The sequence below is a fragment of the Diorhabda carinulata genome, chromosome X (genome assembly GCF_026250575.1).
Source record: "Diorhabda carinulata isolate Delta chromosome X, icDioCari1.1, whole genome shotgun sequence".
NCBI classification, from domain to species: Eukaryota; Metazoa; Arthropoda; class Insecta; order Coleoptera; family Chrysomelidae; genus Diorhabda; species Diorhabda carinulata.
The window spans coordinates 8488907-8508407 of record NC_079472.1 but is presented as its reverse complement, the minus strand read 5'-3'; the positions used below and the strand labels follow the sequence as shown (position 1 = coordinate 8508407).

The 19501-nt window shown below is 30.8% G+C and overlaps 3 protein-coding genes across 6 annotated transcripts in view; 2 read left to right on the top strand and 1 right to left on the bottom strand.

Annotated features, from left to right (window-relative positions):
• The first annotated feature begins 313 nt into the window (after positions 1-313).
• LOC130902155 (uncharacterized) lies at positions 314-1594 on the top strand. Its single transcript, XM_057814030.1, has one exon. It carries the CDS (start codon positions 440-442, stop codon positions 1337-1339), a length of 900 nt encoding a protein of 299 aa, XP_057670013.1. The 5' UTR covers positions 314-439; the 3' UTR covers positions 1340-1594.
• A 5285-nt stretch (positions 1595-6879) lies between these two features.
• LOC130902156 (phosducin-like protein) lies at positions 6880-16107 on the bottom strand. Its single transcript, XM_057814031.1, has 4 exons — positions 15681-16107; positions 13959-14234; positions 9879-10149; positions 6880-7075 (listed from the first exon to the last, which is right to left on the bottom strand). The coding sequence occupies exons 1-4, from the start codon at positions 15838-15840 to the stop codon at positions 6940-6942; spliced, it is 843 nt and encodes a 280-aa protein (XP_057670014.1). The 5' UTR covers positions 15841-16107; the 3' UTR covers positions 6880-6939.
• Positions 16108-16709: 602 nt separating this feature from the next.
• Positions 16710-19501, top strand: part of LOC130902153 (glutamine--fructose-6-phosphate aminotransferase [isomerizing] 2-like) — a 67281-nt gene continuing 64489 nt past the window's right edge. For 2 of the 4 annotated variants that reach the window (XM_057814028.1, XM_057814026.1), the window contains exon 1: positions 16710-16859. In XM_057814028.1, the coding sequence (XP_057670011.1) occupies positions 16853-16859 (7 nt within the window). In that variant the 5' untranslated portion in view covers positions 16710-16852. The remainder of the gene's footprint in view (positions 16860-19501) is intronic. The other 2 variants (XM_057814027.1, XM_057814025.1) reach the window with 1 other exon arrangement.

Sequence of the window (19501 nt, the reverse complement as noted above, 5' to 3'; positions counted from 1 at the left end):
ATCATAGTATCGTAAAAACTAAATCAAATAAAGTGAAATAATCAGTATTTACATTTTGAAATGATAATATCGAAAGAGTAAAAGTAAATTTACTAATGATTAATAAACAACTGGTTTCTCTATTCAATACTTTAATGTCTAAGATAGCTACGAATACTTAAGCATTCACGCAATCCTCATTATTTATCCATTTTCTCCTTAGAGTATACAGTTATATGCACAAACTACGTATTTTAGGTGATCTCATATATGTAATATACGGTGATCTGTGGTTATATAGACTAGTACACTAAAAATAGTGACAAAACGTATTTTGGCTGCTTTTAAAGCAGTTTTAGTTTGGCTGCATTGATTGTCAATTCAAAATATGCATCAAACGCCATTTTTTATTGTATGGTGAACCTATTTATATTTTTAAAATAATATTAGTTTCTAAACTATGTCAAATATAACTGATTTTAATACTCATCTATTTGATTCTGTCGACACGAATATGAAATCTTCATATTGCAATGCGCAAGAACAAGAATTGAACGATCTTTCAGAATTCTTAAAATTAGAACAAAACAAATACCTTCATCAGAAGATATTATATGACTTGATAGAAGAAGCTTTGGAAGAAGATCACATGGAAACTGAATTAAAAATAAAAATAAAAGATATAATATTAAGTGAAAATGTAAAACAGACCTTGGATTTGAGAAACTCTGAAGGAAAGGATAAGTTACTAGGAATTAGTGATAGCAATACTTTATTAACATATACTGAAAGTAGCTCTTTAAGAGACTTGCTCAAAGAGAAGTTAACAAAAAATGTTCATAACATTATTGAGTCTCATTCAGATTGGACTGAACTCATGGAGAGCAATAAATCATTGGGCCTAATACAGTTACCTGTTGAAGACATGACTTTATTAGACTATAAAAACAAATTAGCAGTAGAACAAGAAAAATATATAATGAATCTATTAAAATTGCAAGAATTATTAGAAGAAATTAGTGATAAGCGTGTAATTGAACTGCCAGGAATAATGACTCAGAAAATCCAAGAATGTAAAATAGAAGAAAAACTAAACCATTTAAAATGTATTTTGTCCCAACAAAAGTGTAAAGTGGATATTTTTACTGAAACAAATTGTACGTTAAAAGCATATAAAGAGTTAATCAGAGGAATTATAGAACAGCAAAATGATTGTCAAAAGGAAATTGAAAAATTATTAGATCTTAAACAGAAATATGATCAAGTATCTGGAAAACAGTTTGATGATATTCTAAAACCATATCTACTCTATAAAAGTTCACTTGAGAAGAAAAAGGTGTTGTATAACTCCTTAAAATGATAATTTTAAGTTACCAATTTTATAGCAGAAGCTTTTTTGTACTTTGAAAATTTTAAAGAAGTAATTTTCTGTTAATTAGAGAGGAAGATGCTTATTTACTGTTTTATTAATTTCAACTAGTGTAAATATAGGAATTTATAACTTTAATCCATGAATATCTTGTCCAGGATCTTTAAAGTATCAGTTGGACTGAAAATGAAAGAAATCTTGATTTTCAAATAATCAGTATTTACTAAAATAAAGTGTTTATTAACATTTACTGGTATTTTATTTATTCAGATTCATCCTTATCTTTTCTGATTTTTCACATAGGTGCTTTAAGTATTCGCATGTGATATTTTCTTTTAAGTCTGTTTGGTTCACCTCAATGCTATCTTATCTATAAATAAAATTTAGAGAAATAGTGCTTATGGAAATAGTACTAACAAATTAATCGGAAATTGAAGGTGCATTTGACAATATCCAAATATGTCAACTGGTTCCTGAAATATATGTCTGTAAAGTTGTCAAAACGAGAAATACTAATTATTTGAATTGATGTCATTTAGTGATTGCAATCTGGTAGAAGGGATCCGGCATTTAAAAATGTTTAAAGGATCCAGTGCTAGCAATTTTCGGTAAAATATAGGTCTGTTGCGAGGTATTTTAAATGCATTGGGACCGTATCAACTGCAGAAACAACACTAAAATTTGTTTTGTAGAAGTTGCTCAATTATGACACGTTAGTAAATTACTGAATTATATGAAACACTATGTACAAGGAATATAGAATGCTGCACTAATAAGAATATTAATAAACTTACTGAATTCGAGGAAATATGAAAATGAATATCTGATGATACATTTGCTATGCCAAAAAAAAAGGTAATACGAGAAGAAATGAGAATAATCTTGGAAATAGTTATTTAAGATAATAATTCTAAACAAAACATGGAAGAACTAGTAGAAGAGAGCTTAGACTCACCATTACTAAAGAAACATTTGACATTACAGACTAATTACAAATCCAGCAAGAAACCACGTGTTATAGCATACATATACTAACACTACACCACTAATCATTACACTGTCTGACTCGGGTTTCGATAACAAAGTTATCGTCTTCAGAGAAAGGTAATTTATAAACAGTTTAATTTTAGTGGTAGTGAAAGCAGTGTGTTTACTATGAATATCACCAATGATTCCAAAAATTCCAAATTAAACCAATTTTTTCATATCACTCAAACTCTTGGTGCAAAATCGATTTTATCGACTTACAAACTGGCTGGGCAACTATTAGAAGTATTTGCAGGATGACAATGACCAAGAATTTGTAAACCAGGTAGGTGTTCTTTTAATGTTTGTTTCTATTTCTAGCAGCAATATATAGATTATTGAAGAATTAGTCGGGATGGGACCAGACTGTCTGCCTTCTGTATGGTAAACCAAGGCATTCACAATCGGAAGGTTTAGTGGAGAGAGTAAACCAAGACATAGAGAGTGAGGTACCGTTGTGGATGAAAGATACTAACTCAACAAAATGGAGCGACGATCTGAAAATTGACCAATTCAAATAAAATTCATAATTTGGTCTATGACACTTGTTTTAAAATCTATTTTGTTTTCTACAACTGTTCAAATGATGGAATAGGCGTGATAGTTCAAAACTTAGGTATATCCAATCCAATAAAAATTGTTGGAGAGTTTTGTATAGAAAATATACACTACTAGCCCCGGAGGAATTTCCACTGGATTCGTACAAAACACACCCAGCGCCACCAAAATATTAATATTTGGGTAGGAATCGTTAGGTTTATTGATCTTTGGCGCCCAGGCCATGTTAATTCGCATTGGAAAATACATAATAAAGGTACATTTCTCCGAAAAACTTCAATAAAACAATCCATCGATTCCGGAAATTCCGAGGCACCTTTCTTTTATAACCCCCTCCAATATACACGTTTTAGCGAAAACCAACATACACGAACCTAGACGAGAGATTTTGAATCGAAGAGAAAATCATTCTCTTTCGGGGCAGCGAAGCAAGCAGATCTCGAATTTGTATATTTCAGCGGAGCTACGCTGCTTCTAGCTATTCAACACACGCGACTTAAGTTAATTTAACGTTTTGTATATATTTATGTTACCATATAGTCTTGATTTCAGGTCTCTTCTAATTTAAAGTAAGTTTTTTTTTTATATAGACAAAAAGCTTTGACGTTTCGTTTCGAATACTTTCAGTCTTTATGAAAATATGACTTGACACTGACAATTTGCTTATTTATATCAACCAATATATCACCTACCTCATGGATATCAAAATAGAAATCTGTTTTAACACAAAAAATTAATTTTTTATTTGTTTTGTTGATGTATATACGTAGTAAGTAGTTAGCAAACTTTATTTTGCTACCTCTTCAGGTAGGTAGGTAGATTGAAAGACGTGGATCAATGGAGTGGCCACGTAGGTCATCTGATCTTACCCCCTTGATTTTTCTGTGGCGACAAATAACCTGTTTGACGAGTTTTGACATTTTTTTTAACTGAAAATTGTACGATTTATAAATTTTATATAGTTATTTTTAATTTATGAAGTTAATTTGTTTATGTTAAAGATAGTGAATAATTAGGGTGGAGTGAAAGCAGATATGTACAAAATACCCTCAACAAAGTATCTGAAATACAAAATGCAAGATATGTACTTTTAAATTTCAGTATTTCAGATACCCGATACAAAATACTTTCGAAAATAGTATCTGAAATACTAGATACAAAATAAGTATCTAGTAAATACTTCTTAAGAAGAAAATACTGTTGTAAGAAAATAAGATTTCATTTTACTGAAGTTTATTTTTGACAATTCACATTAATGTTTTTACGAATAAATCATGTCAATCGCTGAAATATGACAAGACAAAATATTATCTTTTTAAGTAAACGAGTTCTTCAAATATTTCATCGCTCATTTTTCTTCGATGAAGCCTTAGAATTATATCCCCAAAAGTTAAGAGTCGCTTCACAGGGGAAGAAGTCGGCAAACTGGTGTTATATTTCAAAAATATTATTTTTATTGTAGGGTAAGTATTTAAGCTCTTTAAGCTAATATCATTATTATTTAGCTATTGCAGTTTTCTAAGTCAATGGTGCTGGCAGTAGATCCGATATTTTCACCACTTGCGATAGAGGAATCGAAATTCTTTAAGAAAATCTCTTGACTTTTTATATATACCTCAATATTGTCTAAAGCCTCCGACTTCCGTTTTTCAGATCGATTAATTTTTCATATTTAAGTCAGCATAAGTTATATATTATATTCGAACCAGGATTACGATTTTCCAAAATATCTTTTTACCTCCCACTATTAAATATGGTTTATTGAAATCTTGTTTGCACTGTCATGAGATATCGATCTTGAACATTTTCACGTTGAAAAAGTAATAATTTAGTAACTAAGTTTAAGTCAGGCGAAACAGATGAAAACGTGTATCAAGTGAACTCACTTCTTTCTTCATACAATGAGACGAATGAATATCAAAGGACCCCACAGCACTCCTATAGGGAAAGTAGTTTCCACTAATTTGGCTGCTTTTGAACTTGAACTTTCACTCAATTTGGTGGTTGGCATAAAGCACTTAATTAAGGGCTTTAAGCTTAATGAAGTCTGGGTAAAAATACAATAAACTTTTGATATTACTTAGTGGTTTTTGTTAATATGGCCTAGTTTTTGGTTAAGATGACCCTAAAATTCAGTGGGTCCTAAGATAAGATAAGGCTTGTCCAAATCAGTATAACTGGATACCAATGCAATACACTTTTTGCTCTACTCAATAGTGAGAAATTCGCGAAAAATTTCAATGGACTTGGTGAATCAGAATAACAAGGTCCGTAATTCACACTATCTTATACCCGGTAGAGTGGTTTCCGTTAATATAGGTACGATTTTTCGTTGAGGATGTCGCTCGACACCTCAAACAAATATTTTAATTGGTTCAAACCGTACAACTCAATGAGTCTTAAGATAGGGTTTGTCGAAATCAGTATAACTGAGGACCATGCAATTAACTTTTTGCCTATTTAACAGTGTGGAATTCGTTATAATGGTCTGATATTTGGTTAAAAATGTCTGTTGATATTTCAGATAAATATTGCAATGAACTTGGACCCTAAAATTTTTCACGTCCTAAAATAATTGCTGATGGAATCAGTATAACAGGGTACCAGTGCGGTACACTTTTTGCTCTACTTATTAGTGTGGTAAATTTGGCCTAATTTTTGGTTATTATTATTTATTGATAAGAGAATTATTTCAATTGACTTCAACTCTATAAAATTGAATGGATCCTAAGTTAGCGGATCTATACACAGATCTATGAAGTTTCTTAAGAATTGAAATTTACTCTCAAGAAGTGCTCCTCGCTATTAATGGATAAATTTTCGATTAAGCAAATGATCGAATAGTAGATGAAGACGAATCTATACTGGGATTTTACTGTTCCTGTAAGGCTGGGGCAAGAATTTTAGCTTGCTGTGTACATATTCTATGGTTCTTTAGGTAGGTTCGATATAAACAGAGCATACAGTATCCTAGGGCAATGCTCCTTATATTCATTCTAAATACCGGCCACAGAAATAATAATGATGCACATCAAAAAGAATTACTAGTCGATGGCGAAGAATAGGTATTTGTGAAGATATATTAAAATTTTAGTACCTACAAAAAGTGAAAATAAAGGAAAACTAACTTAGGTATAGATAAAAGTTTAGCAAATACATAATTTACCTCAACTCAATAATAAAAAAACAATATTAACGAATGTAAAAACTCTTCTCGTGGCCAACTCTCAGTAATGCTAATGCAAACGGCCTATTTTTTAAATATTGACAGCTACAGATTTATATTATTTATATTTTGTTCTATTTTTGCTTTTAATTTAATTGTATTTGGAATGATTTCACAACTACACCCAATTGCGGACTCAATTACTATAAAAACAGGTACCAAGGTCTACTGTCTCCGAAGGGCCATTTATTAAGGTTTGAAGTTTTAAATATTTCACATAGACATTTTTATTCAAAAATTAGACTATATTTATAGAAACCACACTGTTGGTACTCTCTTATATTGACTTCAGAAGGCTCTATTGAGTTTTGTACTTTGTGAAACATAAGACGCCAAAATGAGTTAAATCCAAATTGCAACATTAATGGCGTATTGCCAAGTGTTTCTTAATAGACTTCACTCTAATAAACAAAAAGGAAAATTTCCTTCAATATGCATGAAGAAAGATCATATTCATGAAAAACCGGATTTAATTGTTACTGGAGATGAAAGTTAGAGCTATGACTGACAAAATTTGGTATAAGTCGACAAAGCTAATCATTATTCTATAACTTTATTTGAGGGATTGATTCATTTGATTGATATTTTGGTAAACAAACTGTTTTTATCAAGCTTTCAACCGTTTCAAAATAGTCTTTTTTATCCATTACAACCATTTTATTCCCCTTTAAATAAAAATCTTTTTCCCTTGAACCTTGTTTTGGAATAAATAAAAGAAACATTTCAGTTGAGGATGCTGAAAAAATCTTTTTTTAATCAACAATGTTCTCAAAATTCCCCTTCAATCACTATCAATATTGTTATCTGCACTGGATATCAACTCAGGGGTGCAGGATTTGTCTTCAAGTAATCCATGTTCAACTAAATAATTTTGTACATCTTCTGGTAGAAAATTGTTGCCAAGCTCGTCAGATAACCTATAAAATAAAAAAATAAAATAAAATGGTGCCACAGGGTTAGCATTATATTCTTTAGAAACTATTTGATAATTTCTTTACATTGATGCAAGCAATGTAGGGAACAGTGCTGTTATACTTCCAATGGGGACAGGAAAGTGCTGAAATATATCCTCAAAGTACTCTCAAACCTGTACTGAGTCACAAGAAGAGAACTTCTGTTTAGTGAAGTCTGAAAATGTTCAATTTCAAGAGAATGATTTACAGTAGGTCAGCTGCAGCACTTGAAGATAATTATTTTTATAAAGGTATATTGTAATAGATTATTCATATAGAAACATGAAATTAAAAAAAAAGCAGGAAAAAGAGGCAAACCATGCTCTTTGATGAAAATTTAGTGCAATGTATTTTTGATGAAGATTTAGTTGAATGTATCTAGCACTATTCAACTTATAATTCCTAGATGAGTTTAGAGAGAAAAGTGACCGATAATTGAAAGTAAGAGTGTACATTAAGGATAAGTAAACAGGTAATAAAATTAAATATGAATAAAAAGAAATTTTTGAATGAGAAAGGTGGGAAAAAATAAGAAAAAAATCAATATTTCGAAAGACTACAAAATTCGCGTCTTTTCGCACTTCAAGAGGATGATTTCGTTCGCAGATTGAAATTTTACGAGAGGTACCTCGAATGCAGTCAGGATGATCCGTAGTTACAGCATTCCATTTTGTGGTCGAATGAAGCAACCTTCAAGTTGACTGGTGCGGTCAATCGGCATAACTGTGTGTACTGGAATGGCCAAAATCCCCACGTCTTCATTGAAAAATTAAACCTGCCTAAGGTGTGTGTGGGCAAATGGATAATGATCTAACACTGGCAAACATCCGTCATTTTATGCAGGATGGAGCTTCGCCGCATTACACGTTATATGTGCAGAAGTATAACGAAAGATAAACGCAAAAGTTTTCGGAAAAAAATTTTAGTGCAATTTTGAAACATGAAATAATGTTAACAATTCCTGTTTAATAAGAAAAACAATTGAAATCATACTAAAAGGGCCATTTTCTCTAATTGAGCGTAATTTTTGTGCTGCATGATATGCTTGACGATGTGATAGCCAATTTCGAGAATTTTTTGTAATATTCTACATCGAAGTTGTTGCGCATTTTCGGTTTTCCAACCCTCATCATACACTTTTCTACTCAATATCGCCCAAAAACTCTACAATATGGCGAGCCTGGGAAACATTTGGGGGATTATCTTCTTTTGGTAATAGTGGTATGTCTTGAGCTTCTGGTTATTCTGACGTAGTAACAAGAGGCTAGATCCTGCCAAAATATTATTTCGTCATTTGAGATGATGTGTCTGCTTCGGTTACACAAGACTAAAACTTTATCTTCAAATTTCTTTTTGGATTTTTATATATCAGGTTATTGGGATAATTTTCTACATCATCTATGTAAAATCCATCATTGCCTTTAATTTCTGAATAAGATAGGGTGAAATATTTTTCGTCATCCATGATCACACATCTGTTCTCTGTGAAGTTACGTCTTCTTAATTAACGGTAGCATATCGGAATCCTGCGCAACGTATCTTGAGTATATTTTGGACATTTCTCCCTTTTCCGATGTTCAACTCTCTTTCTCTTCAAATCTCCAGTGATGATGATTGAGAAAACCGAAATCGGACAATCTCTATGTTCATATTCCTTATGTTGTCTTATATTATAAATAGTCAGAAGTGGAATATTCTGCTCTCTAAAAATATTCACAATGTCAATTTTTGATAATCGTCCAACTAAACTGTATATACTTTTTCGGATATCTGACTTGTATGCCATAACAAAGTTAAAATTTGAAAAATTGAAATGGAAATTGGAATATTATAAAATCTGTGTTTTCTAAGGACACTAGATTCTAAGTTATTTAAAACTAAATTCAAGGTAACAAATTTTTTTGAACATATGTTACTTCCTATCCCTACTGTCATTTATCTACACAAATATAACACTGCAGAATATTCAAAAGAAGAATAACCTGAACTATAATTGTATACTTGATAAGGTGATAATTCACTGAGAGAAGATAATGCCGTTCCTCTATACTGTTTTCCTCACAAAAATTAAAAGTTCTTTAATTCCTGATCCTTTAATTAATTTCAGGACATCCACTGGCATCTCTCATAACCTTTGAATTATTAGAAAATTAGAAACTCCATTAAACCATTAATTTTACTTACTATTTACCTGATATTCTAATGTTCTTTTGTTTCTTTTCTATTATTTCTTCCAATATTCTATTGATACTGATTCCACAAAAGAGTTCTCGTCTCCAGAACAATGTTTCACCCTCTATTTATGCAAGTTTATCAGCTATATTATTTCTTTACTTTTTGGTGTACCCTGGTATCCACAACAGGGAAACTGTGTTATTCATGCCTAGTTTGTTGATAGACATATTCCCAAATAATTTTGGAACCGATTCGAGAACAGCTCAGTGCTGTACTGACTGCAAGACTATTTAATATGATTATTATTCTTTATTCTCTTCATTTCTGATCGATATTGAGCTGGGCGCATCTCCCAATAGCGTAAAATTTTACTTGGAATGTGCCCGATTCACTTTAAGCTTTCAAACTATTTTGTTCCAGGCCTATATATTTTTAGACCATACTGAACGCACTATTTATATAACCTCTACACAATTACTTTGTCTAATGCGCGTTTTGATAACCAAATTATGGTCTTTAGAGACTGAAGGTTCCAGAAATTCCAACTCAATTCCTAGACCAGTTACAGTTACTTTGTTTTAAAATAATATACCTGATAAAGTTTCCAACAAGATTTCCAGCTTTGTATACCAAAATAGCGGGCACACCATCAGATTTGAACTGCTGACTGATACCGGCGGCTGAACCTTTCATACAACAAAATTTAACATTATCATAAAGTTTGCAGAGAGACTTAAGGCAAAGGTTCATTGTCCTACAGGCTTCAGTGTCTTCATAGATGTGAACAATAATTGTGGCAGCTTTATGTTCTTTATCAATAGCGTCCAAGAATTCATGACCGTTGTTCAAATAGAATAAATTACCTATAAAATATAATAATAATAAATCGTCTTCGTTGGCCTGACATGTCTACTAAATACAATTTACAATGTTATTTTTCAAAATACAAAAGAACTTTATACATTCTCCACTATAGATTCATAATATAGAGTATAAAAACCAAAAAAAGAGAGTAGTTATATATTTGATAAATAAAAAAAATATTTTGTACTTAGTTAACAGATTTTTATGTTTCACATGTACATTATGTATTATGCAGGATGGAGATTCGCCGCATTACACGTTATATGTGCAGATGTATAACGAAAGATAAACGCAAAAGTTTTCGGAAAAAAATTTTGTACTTAGTTAACAGATTTTTATGTTTCACATGTACATTATGTATTATTTCACGAAAAGAGAAGTTTTTATCTCAAACAAAATGAAACATTAGATAATAATAGAGATTCACAAAGCTATTTTCTTATCTAAAAATTAAAAATAGACCTTATAGCAGAGCCTTTCTGTAAAAGTATTTCTAAATTCTGTTAAAACCTAAGTCGATATCTAGAATTAGTCCTAAGTTCTTAGCAAATTGTTCAAAAGCCGACATCTTGCGATGTCGGTTTTATATTTTTGAATGATTGGGTGTAACATAAATTTTTCATTTTACCGCATGTCACTAAAACTAATAGCTCTGATAAAAAGTTTTAAAAGTGGAATATTTTTACTCCGGCCTCATTTCGACTTGCAACGTACCAAACGCTTGTTTGCGTCACCAGCGCCGATTGAGTTTCGCTTACCAAGCTACAGCAGGATACACACCACTTTATTTTTTTTATGTCCTATCGCGTCGTATCGTATTAGTCGAATTTGTTGTCAGGATGTCGAAATCTGGATAGATAATGGTTCGTTATAAATATTCTCTTGCACCAAAATGTACCAAAACCACTATTACTGCACTAAATAAAGTATTTTTAAGTATCTCCAAGGGAGAAAAATTACGGAAAAAATGGTGTGAAATAAAAAGGGACAGTAAAAGGAATATTGTTTTATCAAGTACAAGTAATCGGTTTTTTGTGAAGATCATTTCGAGGTAAGTAGGTACTTTCATTTTTTAAATAGCATATTCAACTTATGTTACAGGGAAGCTTGACGTATTATTGTTTCAATAATGTAGTAGATTTAAAGTGTTTCTTATGATTTGATTTTTTTCTTTTTTTGCATTGATGTGGGGTTCGAACGGAATCTAACCTGAATATTGTTAAAGAAAAAAGGGGGCATCATAATTTTTTGGAACCAGTGCCTATAAACTTAAACTGAAGTGATTTTATTTTTTGGTTGACAATTTATCATAAAATTATGTCGAAATAATTATTGAACAGTTACAAACAACAAAAATAGATTTTAGCAAGGATAAACAGGATTAAGAAAATTTTGAAAAACAAATATATAGTGTGATTTCTTCTTATAGGGCTTCCTGAAAGATAACTGTTATACAGAAAAACCTAAGATGATTTGAGAAGAACTATTAGAAAAGGAATTTCTAATATTTCTTTATTTACAATTGAACAAATTGTTCTGTTCGTACATCGCAATTATATTGGTCCTCCTCACACAGCTCGTAGAATTGATTTATTTTCTGGATAGTAATCGTTGCAAGAGGTTTCATCTCCGAATCCGTCTTAATCATAGCTTTCGTTGGTATATTCGATGTTAATTGACTAATTCTTGGGATGCAAATATTGGTGGGTTTTGTGGTTGTTGAGGTCTCCAAAATTTCGGTGCTTGGTTTTGGTTCTAAGTTGTAGCTCTAGTACTGATACTCATCGGTGTCGGTTTGTATGCTTTGGTGGTCCAGGTCTATTTTGTTGAGGTTTACTGAATTATTGGTTATTGACGGGAAATCTTGATGGTCCTGGACCTAAGCTGCTGGTGCCGAGGCTGCCACTGTGGTCTTAAAGGTGAGGATTGCCTTTGAGGTTTGAAGGCGGAGACATAAGGGTTGTTGGTGACTTATGTTGCTAATTGTTGTTTGTGTGCCTGCTGGTCGTTGGTTGGGTAATCATCGTTCTATGGAAGTATATACTATTTTTCTCACGGATGTTGCATTGCCGTTGATAAGTCGTCAGGTCGCATTGTTCTGATAGTAGATCGTAAGGGCTTCCGAAGTGAAATTGTACGAGGATGTATCGATATCTAGTTAGCCTAAACCAGTTACATGCATAAACAAATATTGCGTTACCATAGCAATGAACAATAACTTATTAGAATTGTCAGTGTAAACTATTTGACGTCAAAAAAGTAAACCAGAGTTTCGCAATAAATTAAAAGAAAAAAGATGTCCACCTCGAAAAATTGGAGTATCGAGCCATCATCAAGTACCTGTATTTAAAAGGGTTAAGAGGTAAGCAGATTTACGAAGATATGCTTAGTACCCTTGGTGATCAATGTTCTTCGTATGCGACCGTAAAAAATTGGACTGCAAGCTTCAAAAGAGGTAAATTTTCTATTGAAGATTGAGCTAAAACCGATATCTAAAGCACTGAATATTTCATACGAACGCGTTCATCATATAGTTCACGTCGATTTGGACATGAGAAAAATTGCTGTAAAATGGATGCCCAAATGTTTGAATGTTGACCAAAAACATGCAAGGGTAGAAGCATCGCGTTCGATCTGTGCTCGATTTGAAAACGATGTAGACTTCTTAAGCCGAATTGTTACTATAGATGATACTTTGGTACATTTCTACGATCCAGAAACAAAGCAACAATCGATGGAATGGCGATACTCTGGTTCTCCAAGACCTAAGAAGTTTCGTGTCCAAAAATCTGCTGGAAAAGTTCTTGCTTCAGTTTTTTAAATCACTTTTTAAAAAGATACTTTATTTGGACAGCAAAACGACACTATTAATAATTAAAATTACAGTGTACTATAGTTGTTTTTTATCGATCGTATATACAAAAAATAGATGTAATTATAAATTAAAAATATTTGATTCAGCAAGTTCATCAGTTTAATAGAATATTTTTTGAATTGCGGATCAGCAACTTGTGTTTGTTATGACGACTTGAAGTTGAATACCTTATGAAACTTGGGTCAGCGAAGTGTAACTCGCTCTAGACGTTTATAAATGTTAAAAATACATTCCAAATTTAAAGCTGCACAGAATGAACGGGAACATGATGCTGGTTCGCTCGAAAACATAACCTTAAAAAAGCATGTATATAAAGAAATTTGAGCTCTCTCTCTAATCTCATCATGTTCCTCTTAAAACGCTTACAGACGACATGATTTCTGTTCGTAATCAATTGAGACGAGTTTTGTAATTTTTATCACTGACTATTCCCACCAACGACTAACTAACAAATGACAAATTCTGTGCAAGCAGACTGTATATAAGTGTATATACATGATGAATAAAACAAAATTTTTATTGACACCCTACATGTATCTTATAATCATAAGTTTCTAATTTTAAAAACAAACTATTGATGTGTCTGATACTAAATAGATTGTTATACTAGCATACACATATTATCTAACTGTAAACAAAAAAAAGTTTTTGCTCTAATTGTCGACTGTGTGGTAGTGGTAATAATAGGTAATTTATTTTTTTTAACTGTGAATCTTATCATATTTTTGACAAGTATTCTGCTTATCTGCTTTGCAAACCTCTCAAACAAATATTCAGATGCATTGTCAAGCTGTAGGTAACTTTATGACACAAAACATGTATGGTTAAGGCACAATAAGAAGAAAAGATTTCTTCCCAATTTTCTCATTGATTTAAATTTTAAAATTATACAGGAAGAAAGAAAAAAATATAGTACAAACATTGAGCTCTTACCAAATTTTAATCTAATGTTTGTGTTATCAATCATCTCTTGCATTCTCTTCTTCTGATAAGTTAATAAAAAATCATCATTAAGTAGCTCTGCTAATTCGGGGTCTTCTAAGGCGGTTTTTTCTCTTTCTTCTTCAAGGGATGTTCTTACAGTGAATGTTAGCTTTTTCATCATTTCAATTTGTTCTCCTTGGTCTTTAATTTTTTTTTCATGCTCCAATTGCTTGTATTTCTGCCAATCATTCAAAACTCCCTTTGGGCCTGTGTTTGTTGAAGTACCTAAAAAGATTAATATGTATGATAAAATAGGTGAAAAATTTTCAATATTTTTTTATTGGTTCCACTTTTTGGAATATGACAATTACAACCAAAAGAACAATAAATCCAATTATTTACAGGGTGTTTTCAGATGAAAAATTCTTGTAAACATGTGTAATAGTCCATTTTCTAGAATGAAAATATATCAAATTGCGCAGCAAGAAAAAATGGTCTTATTAAATAATCTTCTATGATGCCTCGATACCAAACATTGGCCGAAAAAGAGTGTTGTAACTGTGCTACAACTATTGCATTGTCATTATGTAAATTCATATTGCCATGTCTTGAAAACTTGACTCGATCCATAAAAAGAATATCAGTAGTGAAATTGGGACTATTGTGACATTTTATTTAAAATCCATTGGCAATATTGTTTACGGAGCAGATAGTCAGTACATAGCAAATTTTGAGCAGATGGAATACAATATGGATGCAATAATTTATCTATCAGAAGATTACAATCATTCACTTCATAACCAATTTTTCTGGTACTTCTTTCTGGATGTTGGTCAATAATTTGAAGAATCTAGTTTTCCAATTGTGGAGTTCTGGCATTGCAATAATATTTTTATATTTAGCTAAACTTCCAGTCTCTTGGAAGCAAATATGTATTTTAGTAAACTTATCAGAACATGATAAACAATAATTTGCATAAGTGGACATACATATGTTTAGCCTCTAAGGCATTACCATTCGCTAACCATACAAAAAGGGCATATAAGCCATTTCAGTATTAGTTAATACAGGCATCATTGTGAACTCAACACAAACAAACCATATGATAAACATTTCCTATTAGTTTTTTTTTGTTAGGCCACTTAGAATAAGCATGTTTGTTCATATTACTTTTAGTGGTATTACCAGGAAAAATAAATTCACTTACAGTCAGAGCTCATCTATAACAGATAATTCCTTGTATCTAATCAATGACAAGACACACATGTTTATAAGAACTTTTCAACTTCAAATAGAGTGAAGAAGTGCTCACTACAATATTTTAGATTACTTAGGAAACACCTTGTATAACGATTACTGGCAATAGCACATATAGGATAAAGTAAAGGACTGGGAGACTATTAATTTAAGAAGCTTAAAGCTTTTATACAACCAACTAGAAATATAAATATTTACACACATTGAGTAAATGAATTAGTACTTTGGGAGTTTTTGTGGCAAGAATCTCAATAACAGAATTGAAAATTTGTTTTATCAATATATGGAGAGTACATACAAAAAAAATATGAAGAGTGAAAATACACATCTTTTCGTCAGTTTAATAATACAAATTCTTGTAAAGATGATATGTACCAATATACAATTATGATCTATAAGAAATGGGGTTTATAGAAATAATAAATAATTAGCACCTGATTTCCTGTTATTTGGTGTATAGTCTAAAATAGTTACCTTCCCATTTATTAATATCCGAATTCGAGATATCTTCATTATCTTTTGTTGTGGTATTTGATCCCTCTTTTTCCTCATCTTGTTCATTATCGCTTTCCTCACTACTGCTACAATAATACTGAGACTTTTCACCAAGAATTTTATCCTCCAATGTACTCATTGTAAAGTCCAATACCAAGTAAATCTCTAATAAATAAATTAAGCAAACATATTACAATTTTTAGATACAATATTTTGCAAAAAAATTATAATTGACTGAATGGAAAAAACTTTTTAACTTTTAATTATTTAAGACCCCGTATCGTATTACAACTTGTTTGGATTTTAACCACAGAAATGTAATCATTAGACATTATAAATATAAGATCAACAAAAAATCTGATACGAAAATAACAAAACATTAATAAACCTCTTCCATAGACATTCTGAATATATTTCTATGTAATAATGATCTACTACCAAACGAACGCACCTCATAATTTATTATTCCATTCACGGAGACTACATCATAGATCAACCACATCCTATGCTAGATCACAGAATAAACCCAATCTTAGAATATACAATACAAATACAAATAGATGAAGAATTTTGGCCTCATAAGTCATGCAAAAACTCGGTATTGTTGTACCTGGAAATATAACAACAGATGTAAGGCCCAGACAGTAGTTGTTCCTGGAGCTCAACTTCTATTTTTTCTGAACAAGATTCAAATACAGAGTTGGGTAAAACATATGGAGATGCGGTGGAACACAAAGCTGGATACATTGCTTATGTTTACAAAAAAAAATTACTCTCTCTTGAGTAATCATACTTATAGCATTAAAAGTGATCACACTTATTCCATATCTTTCATACCCTTCACTTTGAGACAGTGAAACTTGGAACTGTTAATATATTATACATTTATAAGTTGTAGTTGTACAACCGTTCTTATGATTTTTAGTCGTATTGCAGAGTTCAGTGAATATATTCTGGATACTGTTTCATTCTATGAAATTTGATTATAGACACGTGTTATATGTCATTAGTGGTATCTATTGTGCTAGCATTTGACAGTGACATTTATTGGTTATAAAAACGTAAACACTAAAATATCTGTTTAGTTTGACTTTTAAATCTGTGGATTAAAGGTGTGTGTGAAGTCAATAAATCGACTTTGAATTTCAAAAATGTGTGGTAAGTTGACATGAAATTTAAAATATTCAGTAGACGACGAATACTAGAAACTATACAAAAGATAAAACAATATGTTAACTATTAATATTTTTATGTTATAAGTAGTAAATTTGTTGACATGGCAATGTATTATCTTTTTTAAACAATATTTAAATAAATTTCATCTGCCTTCTTTTTTTAGAATCATAATTTCATTCAATATAAATCAAATATTTATTTGAAATATTTATTATCCCCTCAATATTATATAATAAACACTTGGTTTTCTAATAATTGTATATATCTTGAGTTTCAATACGTGAAAGTGAAAGTTGATTATTATGTTCAATATTTTAACAAGATTTTTTACCTCACCTTCTATTGTTACATATTTATATACACAATAGTTCTGTAACAATTCACCTACGTCTATTGCATAGACAAAAAATGAGGGGTGTGTTATGACATTTATAATTAATGTTTCGTTTTAATTCAGACAACAAATTATGTGAATTTATAACTAAAATATATATTTAAATATTTAAAAAAGTAAATTTTACTTAAACTCCATTTCAATTTAGGTAATATTTGCTTTTAAATATGTTCCCATATAAATAACATATCCTTAAACAATGGAGCTATATTATAGCAATATTTAGAGTTAGAGGAATATAACTATCTTGACTAACGAAACTCAATTTTTTTGTGACTGAAGAATGTGTTTTTAATTATAAATTATTATAAGCAAAAGCTTGATTTGAATATATTTACAATTTGAATAACTTAATATTACCAATTTATATAATTTTATAATTATTACAGCTTATATTATATATTGTATATGTATATACTTATAGTTTTTTGTTTTTCATTCTTAAAATCTCAACATGCAAAAATAACTATTTTTATTTTTCCAAAGCAACAGAAAAAGTATTAATTGAAATATTTAACAATAAATTTCACAAAATATTAACCATATTATATAAATTAGATTAGAACCTACAACAAAATGACAGTCTCAGATATAAACAATGGTATTAAAGTTTGAATATACTTACTCCATAAGACTTTTCCTCTTTTTCTTATAAATCATTTATGTATTTTTATTAATTAAATTACATACTTTGCATATGAAATTATGGATAGCTTTAACTGGTATCTATAGCATAATAAGCATTGTTATTTTATCAACAACTTAAGCTGACAGTTTATTATCAAAAATTGAGAGAAATTTAAATTATTGATTTGTATAACAGCCAAATGGATATAAAGGAATTGACAAAAATTGCTTGATTTTGCTGCTGCTGGAAAAATCTAAGAATTATACAGCAACATATCAATACTTCAAGAAATGGGGCCAAAGAAAGATTGCTACTGCAATTTGGGAAATTGTGCTTTTGGTGTATTTTTATAACTCCATCAAGATTGTGGTGTAAATATTTCAGGCTGAAGTCCACCTTTTTTCATAGAGGTAAAGATAGAATTTCCACTTAGTTTGTTAGTTTATCATTGTTGATGAAATAGAAAAATGAAAGATGTTGATAATTTATTTTATAACGATTAGAGAGAGTTATAGGAACCTCTTATGGACTGGTAGCAAATAAAGAGTACTATTTGATGCATTTACAGAGTGTTATATTTATAATAATAAAGTTATTGATGATTGAATTTATCCAATATTCTTCAATATTCAAACACTCTATTATATAATAATGGAACAATAAATGTCACAATTGATATAGGGCGTTCCCTCTAAAACATCGTACATTCGATTTATCAAACTACTTTTAAGACAACATGTATGGCTGCAAACAATTTTAGATGGTGACCGTTCTTGAAGCTCATATGGTTATGAGAAAACTTACTCCTTGTGTAAGTCAGTTATTCAAGCTTCTCTTATCGTCGGTGTTGCACGTTTTCTGCGAATTTCCTCTAACCTATTGAACGGGCTCACAAGCCAAATGGCGGCTTATAGGAAATAATGCAACCGCAGCTATGTAACCGTACTTGATCATAATTTCAGTCCAAGACGATGAATACATAAGTATCCGTAAGCTCGGAATATAGCAGAGCTAGTACACTTTGGTATTTAATTTTGCCACACAAAATAAAAATATAGGTGGACTGATAGCCTAAACAAAGAGAATTAAATAGCTGTAATCGGACCGCCTCGGACGTCACTAGCAGTTGTTTGGTGCACCGTCTTGTCGCAGATCACATGACAAAATGTTTAATGAATTTCTTTTATTATATATTATCGTTACTAACAAATAAGAGAAAATAATGTTTGTTTTAGAAATTTTCGATACTTTTAGCGATAAATAAAAATCAATATAAATTTATTTTCTACCACTATTGAGTATTTTACGAATATATCGGTTCGCTGATTACGGTTTATCATTGAAATAATCCAGGATATGACGTTAAAGGACAATTGCATTTCTTGGAGTGCCAACGTATTTGCAAGAATTTAAATTGAAGGGGTCTCTCTCCTTCAGAATGCCAAGGTTAACTTCTTTCAGTTCACCATAAAGCGAAAGTTATATTTATTCAGGTATTAGACAACAATAATAAATTTTATACTACAGAGGCAAATTATTTGGCCAAAAACATGTTTGGATTTTAAACAAGGTGCCTTAAACGTTTTAGTAGTTATACGATGA

Bases quoted from the DNA above. Each gene is read 5' to 3' on its own strand.
- LOC130902156 (XM_057814031.1), bottom strand. From the start codon at position 15,840: ATGAGTACATTGGAGGATAAAATTCTTGGTGAAAAGTCTCAGTATTAT. The intron at 10,150-13,958 runs GTAAGAGCTCAA...TATATTTTATAG, and splicing joins AAACATTAGATTAAAATTTG to GTAATTTATTCTATTTGAAC. The intron at 7,076-9,878 runs GTATATTATTTT...TTTATTTTATAG, and splicing joins CTTGTTGGAAACTTTATCAG to GTTATCTGACGAGCTTGGCA.
- LOC130902155 (XM_057814030.1), top strand. From the start codon at position 440: ATGTCAAATATAACTGATTTTAATACTCATCTATTTGATTCTGTCGAC.